The sequence below is a fragment of the Neoarius graeffei genome, chromosome 3 (genome assembly GCF_027579695.1).
Source record: "Neoarius graeffei isolate fNeoGra1 chromosome 3, fNeoGra1.pri, whole genome shotgun sequence".
NCBI lineage: Eukaryota > Metazoa > Chordata > Actinopteri > Siluriformes > Ariidae > Neoarius > Neoarius graeffei.
The window spans coordinates 93681807-93708096 of NC_083571.1; the positions used below are offsets into that span (position 1 = coordinate 93681807).

Genomic DNA, 26290 nt, shown 5'->3' on the forward strand with positions numbered 1-26290 from the left:
CCATTCCTCCATGCAGATCTCCTCTAGAGCAGTGATGTTTTGGGGCTGTCGCTGGGCAACACGGACTTTCAACTCCCTCCAAAGATTTTCTATGGGGTTGAGATCTGGAGACTGGCTAGGCCACTCCAGGACCTTGAAATGCTTCTTACGAAGCCACTCTTTCGTTGCCCGGGCGGTGTGTTTGGGATCATTGTCATGCTGAAAGACCCAGCCACGTTTCATCTTCAATGCCTTTGCTGATGGAAGGAGGTTTTCACTCAAAATCTCACGATACATGGCCCCATTCATTCTTTCCTTTACATGGATCAGTCGTCCTGGTCCCTTTGCAGAAAAACAGCCCCAAAGCATGATGTTTCCACCCCCATGCTTCACAGTAGGTATGGTGTTCTTTGGATGCAACTCAGCATTCTTTCTCCTCCAAACACGACAAGTTGAGTTTTTACCAAAAAGTTCTATTTTGGTTTCATCTGACCATATGACATTCTCCCAGTCCTCTTCTGGATTATCCAAATGCTCTCTAGCAAACTTCAGACAGGCCTGGACATGTACTGGCTTAAGCAGGGGGACATGTCTGGCACTGCAGGATTTGAGTCCCTGGCGGCGTAGTGTGTTACTGATGGTAGCCTTTGTTACTTTGGTCCCAGCTCTCTGCAGGTCATTCACTAGGTCCCCCCATGTGGTTCTGGGATTTTTGCTCACCGTTCTTGTGATCATTTTGACCCCACAGGGTGAGATCTTGCGTGGAGCCTCAGATCGAGGGAGATTATCAGTGGTCTTGTATGTCTTCCATTTTCTAATAATTGCTCCCACAGTTGATTTCTTTACACCAAGCTGCTTACCTATTACAGATTCAGTCTTCCCAGCCTGATGCAGGTCTGCAATTGTGTTTCTGGTGTCCTTTGACAGCTCTTTGGTCTTGGCCATAGTGGAGTTTGGAGTGTGACTGTTTGAGGTTGTGGACAGGTGTCTTTTATACTGATAATGAGTTCAAACAGGTGCCATTAATACAGGTAACACGTGGAGGACAGAGGAACCTCTTAAAGAAGAAGTTACAGGTCTGTGAGAGCCAGAAATCTTGCTTGTTTGTAGGTGACCAAATACTTATTTTACCGAGGAATTTACCAATTAATTCATTAAAAATCCTACAATGTGATTTCCTGGATTCTTTCCCCCCATTCTGTCTCTCATAGTTGAAGTGTACCTATGATGAAAATTACAGGCCTCTCTCATCTTTTTAAGTGGGAGAACTTGCACAATTGGTGGCTGACTAAATACTTTTTTGCCCCACTGTAAATCTTTTCTCTGCTCCACCGCCTTCATTCCCACACAGGAAGGGCTGTTTATTGGCAGAGTTTGTGAAGACTGTGTTAGAGCAGGAGGAAACATGAAGTACAGCCCCACACACCCCTTATTTAAGCGGTGTGATATGACTGTAAGTGACACTTATCAAATTATACATGACTTGTGAACATTACATAAATGCGCACACACACGGAAATGATTTTTGGCACCTACATTTATTGAAATCCATGACATTGCTTTTAAATGTTTAAAGAACGGCTAGGCTCTGTGCGACATTAAGAATATATACCATTAACCCCTTGTAGATATGCTGGTGAACATACTGAAGTTGACACACACATCATAATAGGGCAGCGAACACATTCGCTCTTTACAATTAAGATGAGGATGAGCTTTTCACACCTCCAGACCTAGACAAATCTCACAACTTGGGTGATTGGGTAAACAACTCCCACCGGAGTACACGGCTCTGGAATGAAGCTTCTCATTTGCTCAGATTGACTTTATTGGCCATACAAGGATTTAAAAAAAAAAAAAACCCGACCAGGCTGAAAAATAAAATAAAATAACCCCCCCCACCTCCTTTTCCACCTGGTCCTCTGAGATGATTGCTACAACATATTTTATAAAGCACAAACTGGTCTAGGATTTAATTTAAAAAAAAAAAATTTCAAATGTGGAATTTGTAAACACTTTCAAATTCTACTCGATTTTCTACAGTTCTGTAAACAGCGGTATGTTTTTATTTACTCATTTTTACACAGCTTAGATATAGTTGGTCTACTGCATTTGATTAGAATATACTAAATGATAATACATAATTAGTAAAACGAATACTTTTTATTTGCATGTACACATTCATAAAAGTGACTACCATGATTTTTAAATGTTTTTGTGCAAAATGCTTTTAGTAAACTAGAATTTTGGCATTTATGAGAAACCTTGTACAAAATATTGGTTGCAAAGATGAGAGAAGGGGGGAAAAAAACAACAATACGCTTCAACACCATGCGCATATGGTTCTGAAATGTTTTCCATGATGAATCACGCCATCTGTCTAGAATATTGTGCAAAGTCATGGGTTCAGCATGTGCAAGCGGTTCGGACCGACACCAACAGAATTTTCTAAAAATTCTGCAAGATTTCTCACCAGCGCTTACGTTGACGAGGACCTATCACTGAAATTACTTTAAAACGGACGAGCTTGAAATGTAAGGCGGTTCAGTCACTAAGGCAAAGGAGTCGGCGCAAAACAAACAAACAAACAAAAAAACGGCTATGCTATGGCTTTGTGTGAAGATCTAATTAAATTTATATTCAGAACCCGTATAACAATTTCTACTCGCTACTTATGAAGCCGTGACGAGTTTGGAAAGCTCTGAAACGCCCCTGTTCGATAATGGCAGGCCCAAAGGGGGGGAAAAATAAAATAAAATAACCCCAGGCGAGGATTGCACACTGCAGATGAAGGCTGTGATTTGTTCTGAACTCTGTAACGGATGAAATACAGAGTAGACTTAAACCGAAATCTGCATGTACAGCTTTAGGCAGCTGAATTGATCAGGTTTGTACTTCTTCGAATCAGTGTTCTCAGATCTACTTTCATTGCAGCCATCTTGAGACAACATGAAGCTCGTTAATGCTTAATCATTGGTTACAGCATAGAGGATGAGAAAGCACAGCTTTGAGTCTCGAAAAACGAAGTACTGTTCAGTAGAGGTTAATGTTAGGAAGCAGCTTTTGTTGCAGCCAATAAATATTTCTTCGAGACACTTCTTTCACGGATGCAGGAAATGATTTGACACTCAGACTATGCAGCTCTGCGTTTGATTAAAGGGTGCAACAGGTAAAAATACTGAATGTAGTTTGGTTTTTTTTCCCTGGAATGTATGGATTCAACACTGAGGCTGATGAACTGTAATGGATTTGGATTGGATTTTGCAGTCTGATTCACTCATGGACAAAATGTATTACCGTGAACGCACGCGCGACCTTGATTGACGGCCGATCCTGGCAACAGAAGCTAACGGAGACACCAGAGGATGTCAGTAGGATTACCATCACACTATGACTTTTAATATAGCTTATGTCAGTCAGTGCATCTTTGATATCTCGATTTTGCTTACATCATACTGTGTATACGGCGTCGGGTACAATGTATTGTGGTTGTGGTACGCCTATTTAAAATTGACCTCGCATTACATGCAGACCCTTAGCCTTAATTTGTGGCGTGTAAGGATGTTTTGGACCGTTGGAGAAATGCTGTAAGTAAGTGTGTTCGAATCTTGCAGAATCGGAAGCGTCCCCTCCACTCGAACCTGCTCGGCTTGGCTCAGCTGTCCTGTGCTTCAGTCCGAGAGGAGCGTCACAGGTCATCGTCCCCAATGCCCTCGAAGGCATAGTTTCCGTGAAAATCGCTGCCACTGAGATCGTTGGCCGAGTTTGAGGCGCTGATCCCGCGCAGGGAGACAGAACTCAGCTTGGTCTGAAGCGTAAAAGATTAAAGGAGAACACAATCATCATGCCAAAAAAAAAAAAAGTTAGATGTGCACGTTGAACTCACCGAGAGCTTGACCACTTGCTCCCGATTCGCATCAGGAGAATCCTGGAGACAAGACCAAAAAAAAAAAAAGTTAAAAGCAGCCCTTGTTTTGACAATCAAAAAGCATGCTGTAATTAACAAGCTCTTTCACCAGTAATGGAGGAGATTTCACAGCTTGCTGGCTGTTGGATCGATGGATGGAGCCATTAAGACGTTTCTTCTGCATGTGATGAATACATAACCACGTTAGTGCAAGTGTCTAAGAGACCATACTTGCCTGCACCACCTTAGACCAAGACAGAGTCTAAACTCTATTGATGAGAGAGGATTAGAACAACGAGGTCCTTTAAATAAACGCAGTGCTTTTTCAAGCGTGTGTGAAATCCCTGCTGTACACTAGCTGTGCAGAGACTTGTAGTTTCTGCCTGATGACAGTTTATTGCTAGTCTGGCTATCACCAGACCATATCACAAGTGAAATATGGTCTGGAATCCGCCTATTGAATTTCTCGTAGGGGAGGTGTGGTTTACGATTGTCAACGGCCGTTTATTGGACATTGCGAATGTCTATCATTTGGCGTATACGTAGCCCATGGCCAATCATGGCAGTTGTACCTGGTGACGTAGTTAGAGCGACGAAGAGAAGGAAAGAGAAAGAAAAACAAAAATAGGAAAACAATGGCACCGAACGATTACTGCTCTAAACTATTCAGAACAGTGTCTAAAGCTTGATCGAAAGTTGGGTTCGTATCGCTCGCCGCCATGTTAAATGTGATCCGTAAACAGTCCCAAATAAACTTCAAGCTTCCGTTTGTCGAGTAGTACACGTCACCGTCTTTCCACCCCTCCCCACTCTCTGATTGGCTCCCTAACTCAGGCGAGCCTTTCCAGGGGTCTTCAATCCTATCCACAAAGGGCCAGTGTGGCTGCAGGCTTTCATTCCAACCAAGCAGGAGCTACACCTGATTTCACTTGTTTAATCATTTCACCCTCGTCTCCAGTCAACAATCAAGTGAGCCTCCAATTTGGCTGTAATGAAAGCCTGCAGCTACACCGGCCCTTTGCGGATAGGATTGAAGACCCCTGCTTTAGACCATAGTTTCCATGCTGTCTTTTCAGATCGGAACAGTTGTGCAAAGCAGCATGGGATTTCCCAGGCTAGTTTACTGCAAGAAAAGAATGATTAAACACAATGAATTAGATATTTAGGGTTGAATACGCGCTTCAGTCCAGAATAATCGCTCGAGTTTGAGTGTACACACAGTTATGCACAAACACCACATGCATTAAATCAAAACACAAGGATCTTTTAGAGATTTGGCAGAGAGACAAGCAGTTACAAAAAAAAGAAAGACTGACTTTCTTAATGCTTCCCCCAGACTTCTTCACCATCAGTTCATCCACCATGGACTGGAGACAGATGCTCATCATGATTGCCTAAAAACATGAACCATGTGAGTTTATTTAAAAACGCCACATGCACAAAAAAAGCTAAGGGTTACCTTGTTACAGTTTGGGTTTGGTATTAAAGGTTTTTTTGGACTATCGAACAGCACAGCTCATCAACAAAGCCAAACTCATGTTTGCTTTAATGCCAGTAAGTGCAACCGAATGAACAGCCAATGACCCTGGTGCCACTACAACAGTTATATGGGGGGGGGGGACACTGAGTAATGCAACTGCTCTGGGAAAGAACCAGTTCCTCAGTCTGGTTACAGTGGTGCTCGAGTTTGTGAACCCTTTAGAATTTTCTATATTTCTGCATAAATATGACTTAAAACATCATCAGATTTTCACACAAGTCCTAAAAGTAGATAAAGAGAACCCAGTTAAACAAATGAGAAAAATATTATACTTGGTCATTTATTTATTGAGGAAAATGATCTCAAAAGTATGTGAACCCTTGCTTTCAGTATCTGGTGTGACCCCCTTGTGCAGCAATAACTGCAACTAAACGTTTGCGGTAACTGTTGATCAGTCCTGCACACCGGCTTGGAGGAATTTTAGCCCATTCCTCCGTACAGAACAGCTTCAACTCTGGAATGTTGGTGGGTTTCCTCACATGAACTGCTCGCTTCAGGTCCTTCCACAACATTTCAATTGGATTAAGGTCAGGACTTTGACTTGGCCATTCCAAAACATTAACTTTATTCTTCTTTAACCATTCTTTGGTAGAACGACTTGTGTGCTTAGGGTCGTTGTCTTGCTGCATGACCCACCTTCTCTCGAGATTCAGCTCATGGACAGATGTCCTGACATTTTCCTTTAGAATTCGCTGGTATAATTCAGAATTCATTGTTCCATCAATGATGGCAAGCCATCCTGGCCCAGATGCAGCAAAACAGGCTCAAACCATGATACCACCACCACCACCATGTTTCACAGATGGGATAAGGTTCTTATGCTGGAATGCAGTGTTTTCCTTTCTCCAAACATAACGCTTCTCATTTAAACCAAAAAGTTCTATTTTGGTCTCATCTGTCCACAAAACATTTTTCCAATAGCCTTCTGGCTTGTCCACGTGATCTTTAGCAAACTGCAGACAAGCAGCAATGTTCTTTTTGGAGAGTAGTGGCTTTCTCCTTGGAACCCTGCCATGCACACCATTATTGTTCAGTGTTCTCCTGATGGTGGACTCATGAACATTAACATTAGCCAATGTGAGAGAGGCCTTCAGTTGCTTAGAAGTTACCCTGGGGTCCTTTGTGACTTTGCCGACTATTACACGCCTTGCTCTTGGAGTGATCTTTGTTGGTCGACCACTCCTGGGGAGGGTAACAATGGTCTAGAATTTCCTCCATTTGTACACAATCTGTCTGACTGTGGATTGGTGGAGTCCAAACTCTTTAGAGATGGTTTTGTAACCTTTTCCAGTCTGATGAGCATCAACAATTTTTCTGAAGTCCTCAGAAATCTCCTTTGTTCGTGCCATGATACACTTCCACAAACATGTGTTGTGAAGAACATGCTTTGATAGATCCCTGTTCTTTAAATAAAACAGGGTGCCCACTCACACCTGATTGTCATCCCACTGATTGAAAACACCTGACTAATTTCACCTTCAAATTAACTGCTAATCCTAGAGGTTCACATACTTTTACCACTCACAGATATGTAATATTAGATCATTTTCCTCAATAAATGACCAAGTATAATATTTGTGTCTCATTCGTTTAACTGGGTTCTCTTTATCTACTTTTAGGACTTGTGTGAAAATCTGATGTTTTGGGTCATATTTATGCAGAAATATAGAAAATTCTAAAGGGCTTACAAACTTTCAAGCACCACTGTATGTGGGTGTACAGGGTCCTGTACTGTCCTCCTGAAGGCAGACAGGTGAACGTTATAGCTGGGGTGGGTTGGGTTGGATTGGATATTTGGAAAACGTTAGCGGGCGAACGGGTGCAGCAAATTCTGCAGATTTTTTCCAACGTGGAATCTCTGATCCGGTGTTTCTTTGTGGCGTTTTGAAGAAGCGTTGGAATGCTTTCCTTTCCTTGGAGGTGCAGCATGTGTATTGTTATACAGAATGAGATCAACTCAAATGGTGCACTGGTGGCTGTTCAGGAGGAGCTGCGATTTTCCTTAGCCTTCTTGGATTCCCCCCCCAACTATTGCTGTTAAAACAAAGAAACACCCATCAACTGCCTCAACCTTTTCACCACTGGTGCTGATAAGATGGTGAATACTTTTGAGTCCAGGATCAGTTCTTTGCCTTTTTGGAGTTGAGACAAGTTATTGAGACCCCACAAGGGGAGTTGAATGAATGAACGAACGAACAGCACTTTAAAGGAACAGTCCACCGTACTTCCATAATGAAATATGCTCTTATCTGAATTGAGACGAGCTGCTCCGTACCTCTCCGAGCTTTGCGCGACCTCCCAGGCAGTCAGACGCGCTGTCACTCCTGTTAGCAATGTAGCTAGGCTCAGTATGGCCAGTGGTATTTTTTGGGGCTGTAGTTAGATGCGACCAAACTCTTCCGCGTTTTTCCTGTTTACATAGGTTTATATGACCAGCGATATGAAACAAGTTCAGTTACACAAATTGAAACGTAGCGATTTTCTATGCTATGGAAAATCCGCACTATAATGACAGGCGTACTAACACCTTCTGCGCGCTTCGGCAGCGCATTGATACGGAGCTCAGATATCAATGCGCTGCCGAAGCGCGCAGAAGGTGTTAGTACGCCTGTCATTATAGTGCGGACTTTCCATAGCATAGAAAATCGCCACGTTTCAATTTGTGTAACTGAACTTGTTTCATATCACTGGTCATATAAACCTATGTAAACAGGAAAAACGCGGAAGAGTTTGGTCGCGTCTAACTACAGCCCAAAAAAATACCATTGGCCATACTGAGCCTAGCTACATTGCTAACAGGAGTGACAGCGCGTCTGACTGACTGGGAGGTCGCGCAAAGCTCGGAGAGGTACGGAGCAGCTCGTCTCAATTCAGATAAGAGCATATTTCATTACGGAAGTACGGTGGACTGTTCCTTTAAGGGACGTCATTGCGAAATGGCTGGTTAGAGAACCAGCTCTGGGACCAAAAGGTTGCTGTTTTGATTCCCTGAACCAACAGGACTGGCTCAAGTACCCGAGTAAGGCAGCTAACCTCCGGACTGCTCTGGCGAGAATGGTGGCGGCACACCTTGTGTCTGATTAGCCAAAGAAAAACTGATGATGCGATTATTAGTTCGGACAAGAACCTGGCCATAACAGCAGCACTTTCCCTTCCCTCTGTATCATGGCTGAAGCGCTCTTGAGCAAGGCACCAGTGTGTTCACTGCTTCAGATGGGTTAAATGCAGAGGAGGAATTTCTACATGTGACAACGGCTTCTTCTTCTTCATGATGGTATAATCTGTGAACTTGATGTTGGACTTCTGGATGGGTTTGCAGTTCTCCAGTGTTTGGTGTAATGGGGAAGATGAACAATTTTCCCCACACTCCCCGTTTGTGGTCTGCTGGTTTAAAAGTCCAAGTCCACGATGGTTTATTGGATCAAGTGGAAAGAATAAAGCATCAAGTTAAACAACAAAGAAAATCACTGGCTATAAAGGAATAAAAGTGAATCAAACATTTAAACCACCGTTTAAAACTGACTCGCCTCGTAATTCTTGCAGAATAATAGGGGCTTTAAAGAGTAAGAAATTTCTGGCAGACGATCACCACGCAATATTTCTATGCCAGTAGAAGAAAAAGTCATTGCATTCGGAGATGTTAATCACGATGACTGTATTAGAACAATCATTGGTTTGTGCCATTCTTTAGCTCCACCCATATGACCTGGCTCAACTCATCCAGTGGAAAGGCTCCAGTCTTTTTTTTTTTTGGGTGTTGTACATTTAGTTTGAAGCACTAACATGGAAGGCACCTCCTTAAATTAACTCTAGATTAAATAATTTAAAACATTGCTCCAAAACGAGCTGGCTGAGATAACGTTCTAACCTGTGGACTTGTGATGGTGACCCACTGCAGACGGTCTTTGCTCATCAGGTACTCGAAAGCCAGCTCCAGTTTGATCTCGCACTTGCTCGAGGTGCAGGGATTGGCGGTGCCGTTGGCCACTGGGACTTGCTACAGAGGGAAAGCAGAACCACCACCACTATTATCCTGCTTATCATCATTATCATCATGGTCCTTTACATGTTAATTAGCATCAAATCCTAGAATCACCATCCTCGGTATCTCCACTAGGGATAGCATTTTAAAAAGGGGGGGGGTGCAGGTTTGGTTTTATTTTACCCCCATTTTCCAAAACTGTTTCAAGCTGCAAATATCAGAATTCTCCCAAAACAAACTAACACCTAATAAGGTTCTGCTCCCAAGAGGGTTCCCCCCCACAGCTCTCTGATGAGCGGAGGCTGCTTCATTTCGAACTTCCCTTCAGCTAATGGAATGCCTGACCAGAAGATAAATATACCAAGTGTTTTTGCATCCGTTTCTGAAAACCTCAGAGTAATAACGGGAGCCAGGCTCTGCGTAGGAGGTCACTGTCTGAAAATACTTCCTTCGAAAAGATAAAATGAGTACTGCAATAGTTTTCATCTAGAAAAGCAAGACCGGGGGACACGTCCACACAACAAGATCAACTGTGAGCTACTGCTCACTTACGCATCACCCCACTCTCACTTGTATCAAAATGCGAGCAATTGAAGGAAGAGGACACTTATGAACGTTGACTTCAACAAATAATTAACCCTGAAACAAGTAAAGAGCAGTGTCTCTCCCCAGGGATTTCAAATAGCATCCTGGTGAACTGTCATTTTGAAATGGTGTCAAAATCCACGCTATGCGTTTCATAAATACATTGTCGGTAAACAGGAAGTTGATGTGCGACAGACCTGAAAACGGTACACGTGGTATAGAACCCCAAGCTGAAGCTCGGTACCAAATATCAAGCGGTTGTGATTTGTAGTTGCTGAGAAAAATGTTACGTAAATTTTCTAAATCCACTCCATAGGTTTCGTAAATACATTGTCGGTAAAAAGGAAGTTGATGCGCGACAGAGCTGAAAACGGTATACAACCCCAACCTGAAGCTCGGTACCAAATATTGAGCAGTTGTGATTTGTAATTGTTGAGAAAAATGCGACGAAAATTTTGTAAAGCCACCTCGTGTTTCGTAAATACATTCAGTCAGTAAACAGGAAGTCGATATGCGACAGACCTGAAAACGGTACACATGGTATAGAACCCCAAACGGCTATGATTTGTGGTTGCTGAGAAAAATGGCGTTTCGGATGGACGGAGATACGGACAGACAGAGGTAAACCAGTATACGCCTCCAAGGAACAGGGGTATTTAATTTAAAAAAAAAAAAAGCTTGCATAGATGGTATCGAACCCGGCGGCACGGTGGTGTAGTGGTTAGCGCTGTCGCCTCACAGCAAGAAGGTCCGGGTTCGAGCCCCGTGGCCGGCAAGGGCCTTTCTGTGCGGAGTTTGCATGTTCTCCCCATGTCCGCGTGGGTTTCCTCCGGGTGCTCCGGTTTCCTCCACAGTCCAAAGACATGCAGGTTAGGTTAACTGGTGACTCTAAATTGACCGTAGGTGTGAATGTGAGTGTGAATGGTTGTCTGTGTCTATGTGTCAGCCCTGTGATGACCTGGCGACTTGTCCAGGGTGTACCCCGCCTTTCGCCCGTAGTCAGCTGGGATAGGCTCCAGCTTGCCTGCGACCCTGTAGAACAGGATAAAGCGGCTAGAGATAATGGATGGATCATATCGAACCCAATCCAACCTGAAAAAAAAAAAAAGTATGAGAAACAATCTCCAATTTGTTCAACGTGGCTGTGAGATGAGTAATATAATCCACAGTGACGTGCCAATACGCTGAGAGTGTATTGGAAGGCAGAAGCGTTGTGTTGAATAGAACAGCAGTGAGGCAGATGGAGGATTGCCTAAATGCCAGGACTAAGATGGATGGATAGCAGACTCACGTGGGTGTTTACTCCTTAACGAGAGACACTGCTTTAACCAGCACCTATTTTGATGCAGACTGTCCTCTCAGCCTGGCAGAACAGAAATATTTGCACCACTGCCACCTAAAGCGAGTCACACACTCATTATAACTGCAGAAAAATATGATGGAAACTGATAGAAAGCCACTTTACATGCCTCACGTCAAGGCGAGTTTTCTAATTTTACCATTCTGCTATCTTGGAGGAGTCAGCTTTCAGAACATGATTCAACAACAATAAGCTAACACGCATTCGAGCTCAAACTGAACAACACGATGCACGAATTAATGGTTATTTTTAGAACCCTTTAACACAAAGCTGGTCCTGTTAGACAACCAACCCTTCGCCGTCGACAAAGCTGACACTTACAGATGAAGTGACTCGCCAGCACCTCATGCGTGTGACTTTAAAGCTGCCTTCCTTCATGTGGTTGTTGGGTAGTTTGACGTGAAAGTTGAGCTCGTTGTTGCCGGCGCTGACGATGACGTGGCAACCTTTTTCGGGAAAATCCGTGATGCAGGGATCAAACTTTATATAGCCAAAGTACTTCAGGGTCTGAGCCAGTCTGATGAACTATGAAAGCAACATGGATTAAAAATAAATAAATAAACAAACGACAGCCACTAGCTTAGATGAAGTTTCTAGACCAGGGATATAAAAATGCTGGAGATCAGACACATCTGTGCTGAGCAGTCTTGCTCTCACCTCTTTCTTCGAGCCTTTCTCCTGCAGTGATTTCAGCTGCCTGTGCTGGTCTTTGTTGGCAAGAATCCAGCCTCGCTCAATGTCAGACACCGTCTAAAGACAAGCTTTACTTTAGTGTCCAAATAGTAATACTGTGTATAAATGTGCCTACACACAGAGGACTACACATCAGCTCAAAATCAACAACAGTACAGATGTGCAGGCAGACTAAAAGGATACTTGCTCAGAGTACGTCAACCATATTCATGAAGGGTTTTTTTTTTGTTTTGTTTTTAAAGACCGTGTCAGCGTCTGGCTTTCAAACAGGCTGAATCACATAAAGGCATTTTACTTTGACCCAACATAACCTTAAATGCCTGCAATATTTTGGGCTCTGTGTGTGTGTGTGTGTGTGTGTGTGTGTATTTTAATAAACCTCAGGTCTTCGATAACGTCAAAATGAGCAATACTGTTGTGGCGACGGGAAAAAAAGATTTAACATCTCAAACACATTTAAAGCACATGTATGCATCTTCAAAATCAATATTAGCTATAAAACAGCAGAAACCATCATCGAGGGAAAAAAAAAAAGTTTAATTTCAAAAAGGGATAAAAACATACCATACCTGAGAATATAACAAGTTAAGACCCACACTATCCTCCATTACATCACTGTCGTATGCCATGTCCCAATAACTGTAGAAGAAAACAAGACAGTCATCTACATCCCCCGCCCTGTATACCAACTATATACCAAGCTTCAAAATATTATTAGTCACATTTTTCAAGTTCTGCTGCAGGAAACCAACCCTACCTCTTTACCCTGACCTCAGCAGCCCATGGCATAAACCCACCGGACCTTTGGTCCAGGTGAGCTAAAAATTAAAATCTCACATTTTCTAGTATCAAAAGGCACATATACATTACTTAATCAACACATATACCAACTTTCAAGACCATACCACTCAGTTTTCAAGTTCTGCTCCGGAAACAAAACCTACTCCTAAGACTAACCTGAGAGACGAAGTCTGAAATTGTTTCCATGGAAACATGAACATTTTAAATTTCTCAAATTTCTTAGGATGAAAAGGCACAGCTACATCACCTTGTTAACATGTATACCAAGTTTCAAATCCGTATCATGAATAGTTTTGGATATATGCTCCGGAAACGAACATGGCTCTTAGATTTTGACTTTGCTTCTACAACCCCGATTCCAAAAAAGTTGGGACAAAGTACAAATTGTAAATAAAAACGGAATGCAATAATTTACAAATCTCAAAAACTGATATTGTATTCACAATAGAAGATAGACAACATATCAAATGTCAAAAGTGAGACATTTTGAAATTTCATGCCAAATATTGGCTCATTTGAAATTTCATGACAGCAACACATCTCAAAAAAGTTGGGACAGGGGCAATAAGAGGCTGGAAAAGTTAAAGGTACAAAAAAGGAACAGCTGGAGGACCAAATTGCAACTCATTAGGTCAATTGGCAATAGGTCATTAACATGACTGGCTACAAAAAGAGCATCTTGGAGTGGCAGCGGCTCTCAGAAGTAAAGATGGGAAGAGGATCACCAATCCCCCTAATTCTGCGCCGACAAATAGTGGAGAAATATCAGAAAGGAGTTCGACAGTGTAAAATTGCAAAGAGTTTGAACATATCATCATCTACAGCGCATATCATCATCAAAAGATTCAGAGAATCTGGAAGAATCTCTGTGCGTAAGGGTCAAGGCCGGAAAACCATACTGGGTGCCCGTGATCTTCGGGCCCTTAGACGGCACTGCATCACATACAGGCATGCTTCTGTATTGGAAATCACAAAATGGGCTCAGGAATATTTCCAGAGAACATTATCTGTGAACACAATTCACCGTGCCATCCGCCGTTGCCAGCTAAAACTCTATAGTTCAAAGAAGAAGCCGTATCTAAACACGATCCAGAAGCGCAGACGTCTTCTCTGGGCCAAGGCTCATTTAAAATGGACTGTGGCAAAGTGGAAAACTGTTCTGTGGTCAGACGAATCAAAATTTGAAGTTCTTTATGGAAATCAGGGACGCCGTGTCATTTGGACTAAAGAGGAGAAGGACGACCCGAGTTGTTATCAGCGCTCAGTTCAGAAGCCTGCATCTCTGATGGTATGGGGTTGTATTAGTGTGTGTGGCATGGGCAGCTTACACATCTGGAAAGACATCATCAATGTTGAAAGGTATATCCAGGTTCTAGAGCAACATATGCTCCCATCCAGACGACGTCTCTTTCAGGGAAGACCTTGCATTTTCCAACATGACAATGCCAAACCACATACTGCATCAATTACAGCATCATGGCTGCGTAGAAGAAGGGTCCGGGTACTGAACTGGCCAGCCTGCAGTCCAGATCTTTCACCCATAGAAAACATTTGGCGCATCATAAAACGGAAGATACGACAAAAAAGACCTAAGACAGTTGAGCAACTAGAATCCTACATTAGACAAGAATGGGTTAACATTCCTCTCCCTAAACTTGAGCAACTTGTCTCCTCAGTCCCCAGACGTTTACAGACTGTTGTAAAGAGAAAAGGGGATGTCTCACAGTGGGAAACATGGCCTTGTCCCAACTTTTTTGAGATGTGTTGTTGTCATGAAATTTAAAATCACCTCATTTTTCTCTTTAAATGATACATTTTCTCAGTTTAAACATTTGATATGTCATCTATGTTCTATTCTGAATAAAATATGGAAATTTGAAACTTCCACATCATTGCATTCCGTTTTTATTTACAATTTGTACTTTGTCCCAACTTTTTTGGAATCGGGGTTGTATTTTCTATGTAAAAATTTGAAAATTTTTCCAAAATAGCAAAAGGCACCAGTTCACATGTTGCTTGATATGTACAGTGGGGCAAAAAAGTATTTAGTCAGCCACCAACTGTGCAAGTTCTCCCACTTAAAAAGATGAGAGGCCTGTAATTTTCATCATAGGTACACTTCAACTATGAGAGACAGAATGGGGGGAAAGAATCCAGGAAATCACATTGTAGAATTTTTAATGAATTAATTGGTAAATTCCTCAGTAAAATAAGTATTTGGTCACCTACAAACAAGCAAGATTTCTGGCTCTCACAGACCTGTAACAACTTCTTTAAGAGGCTCCTCTATCCTCCACTCGTTACCTGTATTAATGGCACCTGTTTGAACTCGTTATCAGTATAAAAAAAAGACCTGTCCACAACCTCAAACAGTCACACTCCAAACTCCACTATGGCCAAGACCAAAGAGCTGTCAAAGGACACCAGAAACAAAATTGTAGACCTGCACCAGGCTGGGAAGACTGAATCTGCAATAGGTAAGCAGCTTGGTGTGAAGAAATCAGCTGTGGGAGCAATTATTAGAAAATGGAAGACATACAAGACCACTGATAATCTCCCTCGATCTGGGGCTCCACGCAAGATCTCACCCCGTGGGGTCAAAATGATCACAAGAACGGTGAGCAAAAATCCCAGAACCACACGGGGGGACCTAGTGAATGGCCTGCAGAGAGCTGGGACCAAAGTAACAAAGGCTACCATCAGTAACACACTACGCCGCCAGGGACTCAAATCCTGCAGTGCCAGACGTGTCCCCCTGCTTAAGCCAGTACATGTCCAGGCCCGTCTGAAGTTTGCTAGAGAGCATTTGGATGATCCAGAAGAGGATTGGGAGAATGTCATATGGTCAGATGAAACCAAAATAGAACTTTTTGGTAAAAACTCAACTTGTCGTGTTTGGAGGAGAAAGAATGCTGAGTTGCATCCAAAGAACACCATACCTACTGTGAAGCATGGGGGTGGAAACATCATGCTTTGGGGCTGTTTTTCTGCAAAGGGACCAGGACGACTGATCCGTGTAAAGGAAAGAATGAATGGGGCCATGTATCGTGAGATTTTGAGTGAAAACCTCCTTCCTTCAGCAAGGGCATTGAAGATGAAACGTGGCTCGGTCTTTCAGCATGACAATGATCCCAAACACACCGCCCGGGCAACGAAGGAGTGGCTTTGTAAGAAGCATTTCAAGGTCCTGGAGTGGCCTAGCCAGTCTCCAGATCTCAACCCCATAGAAAATCTTTGGAGGGAGTTGAAAGTCCGTGTTGCCCAGCGACAGCCCCAAAACATCACTGCTCTAGAGGAGATCTGCATGGAGGAATGGGCCAAAATACAAGCAACAGTGTGTGAAAACCTTGTGAAGACTTACAGAAAATGTTTGACCTCTGTCATTGCCAACAAAGGGTATATAAAAGTATTGAGATGAACTTTTGTTACTGACCAAATACTTATTTTCCACCATAATTTGCAAATAAATTCTTTAAAAAAAATCAGACAAATGTGGTTTTCTGGATTTTTTTTTCTCATTTTGTCTCTCATAGTTGAAGTGTACCTATGATGAAAATTACAGGCCTCTCTCATCTTTTTAAGTGGGAGAACTTGCACAATTGGTGACTGACTAAATACTTTTTTGCCCCACTGTATACAAAGTTTCATAAAGATATCTTCAGTAGTTTTAAAGATATGGTTCGGAAACGAAAACTTGACCAGACAGACGGAACCCGTTTCGATCTATATCCCCAACCACACTTAGTCTTAACAATATACCTTGGAAATTTAGCCCTATGGAAAGAGAACCCTCTAAAACAGTGCTTTGTTTATATTTAACCTAAAATATTTCACTATTTCAATGGAGTACATGGGGATGAAATTATAGAAGACTAATGCTGTCTGAAATCACTTACTACATAGTGAGCTCGCCATTTTGTAACGCTGCCCGAATGTATAGTGAGAATTATTACACCCTACAGGATATAGTGGACTTGTAGTATCCCACAATGCACCATGAAAAGTAGTGTACAACTGATGGTGACTCACCAAGCAATATACTGTATACACCATCATGCATTGCGGTCATATGAGACAAATTTATAAAATTGTGGCATGAAAATGGCAATAATCTTGTAGTGTGGAGGAAGAAACACATAAAAGGGGTATTGAAGTACAATTAAAACATTTTAAGAGAATAGAAAATAAGCTAAAATAAAAAGTTGAGTTAATAAAAGGCAGCGGCAAAGAAGAAAGTATTCAGCCTTGATTTAAGAGAACTGAAAGATGCAGCAGACAAAGACCTTTGTATTTATTAAAGGTGGACTGCATTTCAGATTTTAAGTGCAGGTCATAAAAAAATAAATAAATTAAAATAATTCCCTGACACCCAATTATTTGTTTAGTGGACCGAAAGCTACTGAATTCGAGCCACAGACTCAATTTTTTTTAAAACTAGAACAATTAATGAATTTACGGCCACGTGGCCCTAAATTCTCCGTGATGCAATACAAGAGACTACATCACGCATCACCTGGTGGGCTTTCCCCATTTGTGCAAGGCACTGTGGGATACAAGAGAGGAAAATGGAGGACGAGTGTGCAAATGAAACGTGAAAGACCGACTACAGTAACGGAAAACAAGAAGAAAAAGACGTTGTGCTGCGGAGGAAAGGAAACGCAGGACCAAACTAATAAAATATCGGCGGTCAGTGATCAGCTGTTCGTTTAGCGACAGAATGATGTAACGGTCAGTGCACGGTCAAGGTAAACCTGCGCATGTGCAAATGGACTTCCTGACTGCATTAAGCGAGCGATTTCACGCACATTATTTGCTAGGGAATCCTCTCAAATTAAAATCACTTCCCAGCCACAGAATGGCTGGGTTTTTTTTTAAAGATATTACATAAACAAACATGCATCGCAATGACCAAATTTCAGAGGGAACCAAATTTGACCAATTTTATGAACTTGAAAGGCCATCTACTTTTAACGTCGGAAATACGCTCAGTATAATATGTATTTAATCACAAAAATACATGCATCATTCTGAAAACCCACCAGCCGACTGATCTGGCACGTTTTAATTGTGCGACAGTAATGATGTGCCGGAGTAGTATCCATAAGTGTTTTTTCATTTTCCTCAATGAGCTCACTATATAGAATTCCCTAGATAGTGAGTAGGGAGTAGTGAATGAGAGTGATTTCAGACACAGCATAAAAGTTGTTTTAGTAGAAGAGTATCAAGTAGGGCTGTCGAAGTTAACGCGTTATTAGTGCGTTAACGCAATTTAATTTGATCGCGATTTTAAAAAATGACGGCGTTATTGGAGGGTACAGTGAATTGGGCTCATCTTGGTAAGGAACAATGCAGATTTTCGCAGGTGACTAGCATGCAAAATAAAGCTAGTTATAACATTAACTTTGTGGTAAAACGTAGCTCTACAGCTTGTCAAATAAACCCGCAACATGGTCAGTTAAATTGTAGCCTGCATATGCGATGCGGCGCGAGTTCCGTTTACTTTTCACTTTACCGGGTGAAACGTGTTGATATCTGATGGGCTACGATCGGGAAAGCGCACATTCCCTTTTCTCCACCTGTAGATTGTAGGTAGCCTAGCGATTTCCAAATAGCCTACTGCTTCACTTGAATGAACTTGCAGGAGTCAAACTACTTCCTCTTTACTCTTCGAAGTGTAGCTTGCAGCCATTACAGTTGAAAAAGAAAATATATATATATCTTTTGCACATAGCCTACAGTATGCCCAACAGATGTCTGATAGGCTACATTGGAAAGAATATGCTGCATGCCTAGATCTAATATCAAAACCCGAATGCCAAATATTTGTGCATTAGGCCTATATATTGTCTATCATAGAGAAGATGAGCCTTATAATTGACATGGAGCATCAGAGCATATATTCAAATGTTTGCTCTGATGTAGAAAAGTACAGTACAACCCCGATTCCAAAAAAGTTGGGACAAAGTACAAATTGTAAATAAAAACGGAATGCAATGATGTGGAAGTTTCAAAATTCCATATTTTATTCAGAATAGAACATAGATGACATATCAAATGTTTAAACTGAGAAAATGTGTCATTTAAAGAGAAAAATTAGGTGATTTTAAATTTCATGACAACACCACATCTCAAAAAAGTTGGGACAAGGCCATGTTTCCCACTGTGAGACATCCCCTTTTCTCTTTACAACAGTCTGTAAACATCTGGGGACTGAGGAGACAAGTTGCTCAAGTTTAGGGATAGGAATGTTAACCCATTCTTGCCTAAGGTAGGATTCTAGTTGCTCAACTCTCTTAGGTTTTTTTGTCGTATCTTCCATTTTTTTCTATGGGTGAAAGATCTGGACTGCAGGCTGGCCAGTTCAGTACCCGGACCCTTCTTCTACACAACCATGATGCTGTAATTGATGCAGTATGTGGTTTGGCATTGTCATGTTGGAAAATGCAAGGTCTTCCCTGAAAGAGACGTCGTCTGGATGGGAGCATATGTTCCTCTCGAACCTGGATATACCTTTCAGCATTGATGGGGTCTTTCCAGATGTGTAAGCTGCCCATGCCACACGCACTAATGCAACCCCATACCATCAGAGATGCAGGCTTCTGAACTGAGCGCTGATAACAACTTGGGTCGTCCTTCTCCTCTTTAGTCCGAATGACACGGCATCCCTGATTTCCATAAAGAACTTCACATTTTGATTCGTTTGACCACAGAACAGTTTTCCACTTTGCCACAGTCCATTTTAAATGAGCCTTGGCCCAGAGAAGACGTCTGCGCTTCTGGATCATGTTTAGATACGGCTTCTTCTTTGAACTATAGAGTTTTAGCTGGCAACGGCGGATGGCACGGTGAATTGTGTTCACAGATAATGTTCTCTGGAAATATTCCTGAGCCCATTTTGTGGTTTCCAATACAGAAGCATGCCTGTATGTGATGCAGTGCCGTCTAAGGGCCCGAAGATCATGGGCACCCAGTATGGTTTTCCGGCCTTGACCCTTACGCACAGAGATTCTTCCAGATTCTCTGAATCTTTTGATGATATTATGCACTGTAGATGATGATATGTTCAAACTCTTTGCAATTTTACACTGTCGAACTCCTTTCTGATATTGCTCCACTATTTGTTGGCACAGAATTAGGGGGATTGGTGATCCTCTTCCCATCTTTACTTCTGAGAGCCGCTGCCACTCCAAGATGCTCTTTTTATACCCAGTCATGTTAATGACCTATTGCTTAGTTGACCTAATGAGTTGCAATTTAGTCCTCCAGCTGTTCCTTTTTTGTACCTTTAACTTTTCCAGCCTCTTATTGCCCCTGTCCCAACTTTTTTGAGATGTGTTGCTGCCATGAAATTTCAAAATGTCTCACTTTCGACATTTGATATGTTGTCTATGTTCTATTGTGAATACAATATCAGTTTTTGAGATGTGTAAAATTATTGCATTCCGTTTTTATTTACAATTTGTACTTTGTCCCAACTTTTTTGGAATCAGGGTTGTATTTGAGTACAATTTAAACAGATGTTTAAAGATTTTTTTTTTTGCAATTAATCGCGATTAACTACATAATTTTATGAGATTAATCGCGATTAAAAATTTTAATCGTTTGACAGCCCTAGTATCAAGTAAAACAAACTACGAAGCAATTTCAGAATGCAAACGTAGGAGAACCTGATTTCCATCACAGGAGGTTTTTATAATTAAATCTTTTTCCATTTTAACGGCCAAAAATTAATGGCAAACCTAGGAACTTGACCCATGATCAGAGCTGATAAGACCAAACAAGCCTAGTTTATTCAGGCTGTACGGTACATACAGGCCAGGAAAGTACAGCGCATCAGAACGAATTTACACACTGCCAGCAAGCTCACAGTAATAAAACGAGAACACGGCCAGTATTGTGTTAATTAGAAGGCTTTACACGCATAGTCTCTTGAAATGCTCGGCTGGAACGCATTGTAATCGTTAAGAAATATTGTTGAAACTGCAGCTTTGGTCTGTACGTTTCAAAAATGGGCAGGTTCAAACATTCTGCACTGGAAACTTGGTCAGTCAGACTAAGCTACTTCTACACGGTTAAACAGGGGGAAGGAAAAAAAAGTCGCCGTTTCTCTCTTTCAGGAGGATTCTTTGGGGAAAGTGGTGTGTGTGTGTGCGTGTAGACAATGAGTATTGTGCAATGGTGAGAGGAAATGAGTATAAAACTATTTCACAATACAGATGAAGCCTGCCAGAGGGCAAAGTGTCAGCACACCAATATTTAAACTAATGTAAATATTTATCGTCTGGGATAACTTGCTGAAAGAGGACACCCAAAAAAAAAAAAAAGCCACACATTATCCTACAGGCTTGATGTGAGCAAGTTTTCCTATGCTAATGCAGTGTTAAGTTTCAGAAGGAATGCTTAAGTCATGCTGCTTCAAACTCAAAACCCTTTTGGACGCATGCTTTGAGAAGCAAGCTGGGCTAATGGAGTTGGAAAGTAAGCGTACATACCAAGTTTAAGAAATTTAGAGGAAAGGAAAACCAGACAGCAAAACAACAACTTGGTTATTCTTGTGAAGAAAGACCTCAAGGGAGTCTCACTCTGGTTCCACTACTCTGTTCTTTCAATTTGTGTGCACGAGTACAAAGGAAGGCCACAACGTTCAATATGGAACTGAAAGAGTCTTCTTGAACTTCCTGAACCACAATTGAACTTGCAGGGAGTGAGGATTCAGCATGTCCTTGTGACTGCAACATGGGAGAAACAACAACCTGGAAAAATGATTTACTAAACCAGAAGTAATGTGTGCTGCGAGTAAACGCTGAGGTCGTGTGTACCTTTTGCGGAGGACGATGTGGTAGTCGGGATTGTGCAAACTGGTGACCGACACGTAGGGCAGCTCAAACTCCTGCAGCTTTCTCACAACTGTGGTGCAGTGGGAGAGACAGACAAGAGAGAGAGAGAAAATGAATAGCCTCAAGGACATTCTGATTGTAAAAACAAAACAATGAGAAATCCATCTGACCAAATGACAGCTTTATTAGTTGGCAAGCTGAGGATATAAGAGAAGGTGTTTAAGGTTTCCTTTTCTCTGGAGGTCAGAAGACGAGCGCAACTGAAGGATAGAAATAATCAAAGTGAACTTCAGGATCGAAGAAGCTAATGTGAGAAACAGCAGACCAAAACAACACTGGGTGGGGAGGAAGGAGAGTGTTGCAAGTCTACAAGAGTCTAGTTTAAAAATCCCACAAACATACAGCAATTTCCTGGACCAGCTTTCTATTTCAGGGCTAGCTTGTTTACTGGCAAGTTACTCAATGCGTCAGCACAAACATTTCCATTTACACTTAGTCATCTGTGTCAAGCCTCAATGCCAAGCATTGCATGAATGCCCTGTCTGCCCGACCAAGACGCTTGGGCAGAAATATTTTGGCGAGTTAGGCCTGTTCGGGCACACCTACGGTCCGCTTCTTTAAGCACAAAAATGATTCGAGCAAGTACGTTAGACTTAAAGGACATGGGACATGGATTTTTTTCTGGGTATACCGTATTTTCTGGACTATAAGCCGCTACTTTTTTCCTAGGTTTTGAACCATGCGGCTTATACAAAGGTGCGGCTATTCTGTGGATTTTTCTTCCACCGCTAGGGGCGCTCTAACCGGAAGTAGAATCAAAAATAAGATAGACGAAAAATCAATGCAAAGAAGAATTATCAGATCTTTAGCAGATAGAACACGCACGACAAATTACTAACTGGTAATTATTTTCAAATTCAGCGAAGATGATTAAAGTGACTTGTGGTTTCAAACACAGGAGAAATGAAGGTAAATAAATACCGATTATTTTCTCTTGGTTCTGTTCCGTTTTAATCAGCAAAGTTGCTGCCGTGTTAAAAGGCACTGTTCGGAAAGAATCTGTTCAGGTACATACATGTACATTTACAGTACAAAATCGTTCTGTACATGCAGTAAATATCTAATTTTTCAACATAGATATCTGCGGCTTATAGCCCGGTGCGGCTTGTATATCTTTTTTTAAATTTTTTTTTTAAAAATAGAGCGGATGCGGCTTATATACAGGTGCGCTCTATAGTCCAGAAAATACGGTAATTATGTATAAAGGACATAAGAAATGCCATCTAAATCACTGCAGGGCGTCAAAAATGTGAAAATCACCACATTATTCAACTTTTTTTATACATCAACGTAAAACAATGATTCGTTAATTAGCTAAGCGGTCACGTGACCCGTGACGTCACAAAAACTTTTCAAGGAGCCAGCGCTTGGGTATCTAATGTAAACAGGTTACCGAAATGGACACCATCGACAGTGATATTCCCGATGTTTCACAGAGATGTGAAGTTAGACCCTATCAATTCGAACCGATAGCTGGAAATTCACATGAACATGGATCTTGTCTTTACTCTGACGGGTCAGATGATTCTGAGAGTGAGAGTTCATTCAATCCCCATGAAACCTGAAAGCGGTCGGCTCGATAACACTTCCTGGCAAGTTAAAAACAATTCTGCTCAAAGGCTAATGATCTGTTGAAAGACGTATTATTTTTGTATCATACATTGAAAGTTCATCATAGATCTAGCTAAAGTCCGTTGCAAGCTAGTTTTTTTTTTTTTGCTGATATTTTTCGAGATTGATTGAGATACAATGCTTCCAGAGTCCGAGATGAAAACATTCAAAATGGCGAAACGAGTCAGAATTATGATAATCAATAATTGATACACCCAAAATTATAATACTAATCCTTACCGCATGAGGCCCATGGTAAAACCACACTTCCAGGAGGGGCTGCCGTCTGCCTCCCAAGCCGGCCGAGAGCGTTCCTCGTCGGGCACGGCCAGGCGGGCGAATGCCCTGGTCCGTCCGCCCTGTCTAAAAAATAATGGTACAACTCCGAGTGAAGGTATCAATGCGCTGTCGAAGCGCGCAGAAGGTGTTAGTACGCCTGTCATTATACTGCGGACTTTCCATAGCATAGAAAATTGCCACGTTTCAATATGTGTAACTGAACTTGTTTCATATCACTGGTCATATAAACCTATGTAAACAGGAAAAACGCGGAAGAGTTTGGTCGCATCTAACTACAGCCCCAAAAAATACCATTGGCCATGCTGAGCCTAGCTACATTGCTAACAGGAGTGACAGCGCGTCTGACTGACTGGGAGGTCGCAATACACCATGATGTTCAATGTACGTTAAACACTCTAAAAACAAAACAATTTTCTTGTCATCCAAGACACAAACTATTTTGTCGCATTCGTCATCACGATTCACACTTCTCCATATTCATCTACCCGCTTGTGCTGTACCCGAAAGTTTGTGTGACGTATGATCACGTGACAGCGGCTCTTCCGGTTGTAAAATATGCATATCGGAGCTCGAGCAGAAATGCCATATAATCATCACGAATATAACGATTTTGCTGAATTTAATAGACAATTTTGTATTTGTTGATGCAATTATTTCATATTTTTAATGGAAAGAAACTGATATAGCGTGCATTTATGTTTCATGTCCCATGTCCTTTAACCAGCATCCTTGCCTCCCCTGTAAACCACTGGGTTGTCCCCCCCTTCCCGATTTGTAACGGCGATCCTGATTGGCTCACTTCAGGCATAAATGCACATTTGTGCCTTTCATCACTACGAGTGGTCGCTGGTGCCCTCGACGTTTTCCCAGGTTGACTTCGGGTACATTCAATGAACAGAAGGACATGCTTGTGTGTCTCAAATAATAAACCACACCCTCTACAGTAAATCATTTACATAGTGAATTATCCCACAGATAAATCTCTCTGGGCGGCACGGTGGTGTAGTGGTTAGCGCTGTCGCCTCACAGCAAGAAGGTCCTGGGTTCGAGCCCCGGGGCCGGCGAGGGCTTTTCTGTGTGGAGTTTGCATGTTCTCCCCGTGTCCGCGTGGGTTTCCTCCGGGTGCTCCGGTTTCCCCCACAGTCCAAAGACATGCAGGTTAGGTTAACTGGTGACTCTAAATTGACCGTAGGTGTGAATGTGAGTGTGAATGGTTGTCTGTGTCTATGTGTCAGCCCTGTGATGACCTGGCGACTTGTCCAGGGTGTACCCCGCCTTTCGCCCGTAGTCAGCTGGGATAGGCTCCAGCTTGCCTGTGACCCTGTAGAAGGATAAAGCGGCTAAAGATAATGAGATGAGATGAGATAAATCTCTCTTACTTGACGTGACCAGACGTCCTGGTTTGACCGGGACAGTCCCGATTTTGAGTTGCGTGTCCCCGGTCCCGACAAAGGTCCGTTGGGACGCTGAAATGTCCCAGTTTACACCAAACACTAACAAACTGCCCCAGTTACAGCGATCATATATAGCCAACGAGATGTCAATAAAGCTTCTAGCAATTCAGCATCAATGAGCGTGTGTGCGCAGTCAACCTTACAATGTATCTATTTGTACAATGTTGCAATATAGAGGCCGCGTTATAACTTTTTTTTTCGCTAGCGGCTGTCAACTACTGCGCGACAATGCCGAAAGGATGAGCGCTGGGCGGAGATGTTCGCGCACTTCAAGAGTGGGGAGATTCCTTACAGCAATGTCAGCCAGCTTTGCCAGTTTGCCATGTGCCTACCTGGCACCAATGCTCCAGCTGAGCGAATATTTTCACTCATGAGCAACACCTGGACTGACGAGAGGAATCGCATGACCGTGTCTACTCTCGAAGCCTTGCTCATTACCCGGGCCAATTTCGACAATACTTGCTCGCAGTTTCACAACAGGCTCTCGGGCAATAAAGCGCTACTGGAGCAAATTCACTCATCATGTAAATATAGGCAATAAAATGGCATCTTCTTTAGGGTGGGTGGGTTGGGTGGCTGCGTTTCTGAAACATTTTTTTTGTTGCCTTTCATCTGTATCACAGATTGTCTTGACTTATTAGATGCTGTTGTCAACTCAGGGTTCACGTTTTCAAAATAGTTAATAGCCGACACTGGTTAAGATTAAACGGAGGCATTTTGGGTAAAGGTTCGGAGGTGACAACGATTAGGCTCACGCGCTCGTACCAGTTACAATGCATAGCCTATAGAGATCTTGCAGTCACGTGACCGGAAAGTACACAACCGCCATCTTGTCGGTCAAAAACACCGCTGAATACTGCTGCACTCGTGTACAGAATGGATCAATTTCAACCGACGGACTACACGGCTCATTTTTCTAATGAACAGATAACTAGATATATGTCTAAAATAAACGATCTACAGATTTGTGACCCTTATGGCTTTCCGGACGGAGTTTTCACGACCGGATTTTGAACTGCCAGCGGAATACCCGGACATGTATAATTACCTCATTAACTTTCCCTCGCTGTTCAGTGGTGAAGCACTGCGTGCTTATAAATCTCTGGACAGTTTTCTTTACAGAAATTCAGGATTTGTCAGCGACTCAGATGTGGCATCTTGTAAACAAGAATCCTCATTGG

The 26290-nt window shown here is 42.2% G+C and overlaps 1 protein-coding gene across 2 annotated transcripts in view; it reads right to left on the minus strand.

Annotated features, from left to right (window-relative positions):
- Positions 1 to 1498: 1498 nt before the first annotated feature.
- The window catches only part of snx17 (sorting nexin 17), an 80730-nt gene continuing 55938 nt past the window's right edge, over positions 1499 to 26290 (minus strand). The window contains exons 7-16 of one of the 2 annotated variants that reach the window (XM_060917661.1): positions 23596 to 23718; positions 21667 to 21754; positions 12616 to 12685; positions 12011 to 12103; positions 11675 to 11878; positions 9295 to 9423; positions 5203 to 5280; positions 3996 to 4064; positions 3866 to 3907; positions 1499 to 3787 (exon numbers count right to left, since the gene is read on the minus strand). In XM_060917661.1, the coding sequence (XP_060773644.1) occupies positions 3668 to 3787; positions 3866 to 3907; positions 3996 to 4064; positions 5203 to 5280; positions 9295 to 9423; positions 11675 to 11878; positions 12011 to 12103; positions 12616 to 12685; positions 21667 to 21754; positions 23596 to 23718 (1016 nt within the window). In that variant the 3' untranslated portion in view covers positions 1499 to 3667. The remainder of the gene's footprint in view (positions 3788 to 3865; positions 3908 to 3995; positions 4065 to 5202; positions 5281 to 9294; positions 9424 to 11674; positions 11879 to 12010; positions 12104 to 12615; positions 12686 to 21666; positions 21755 to 23595; positions 23719 to 26290) is intronic. The other variant, XM_060917662.1, reaches the window with a different exon arrangement.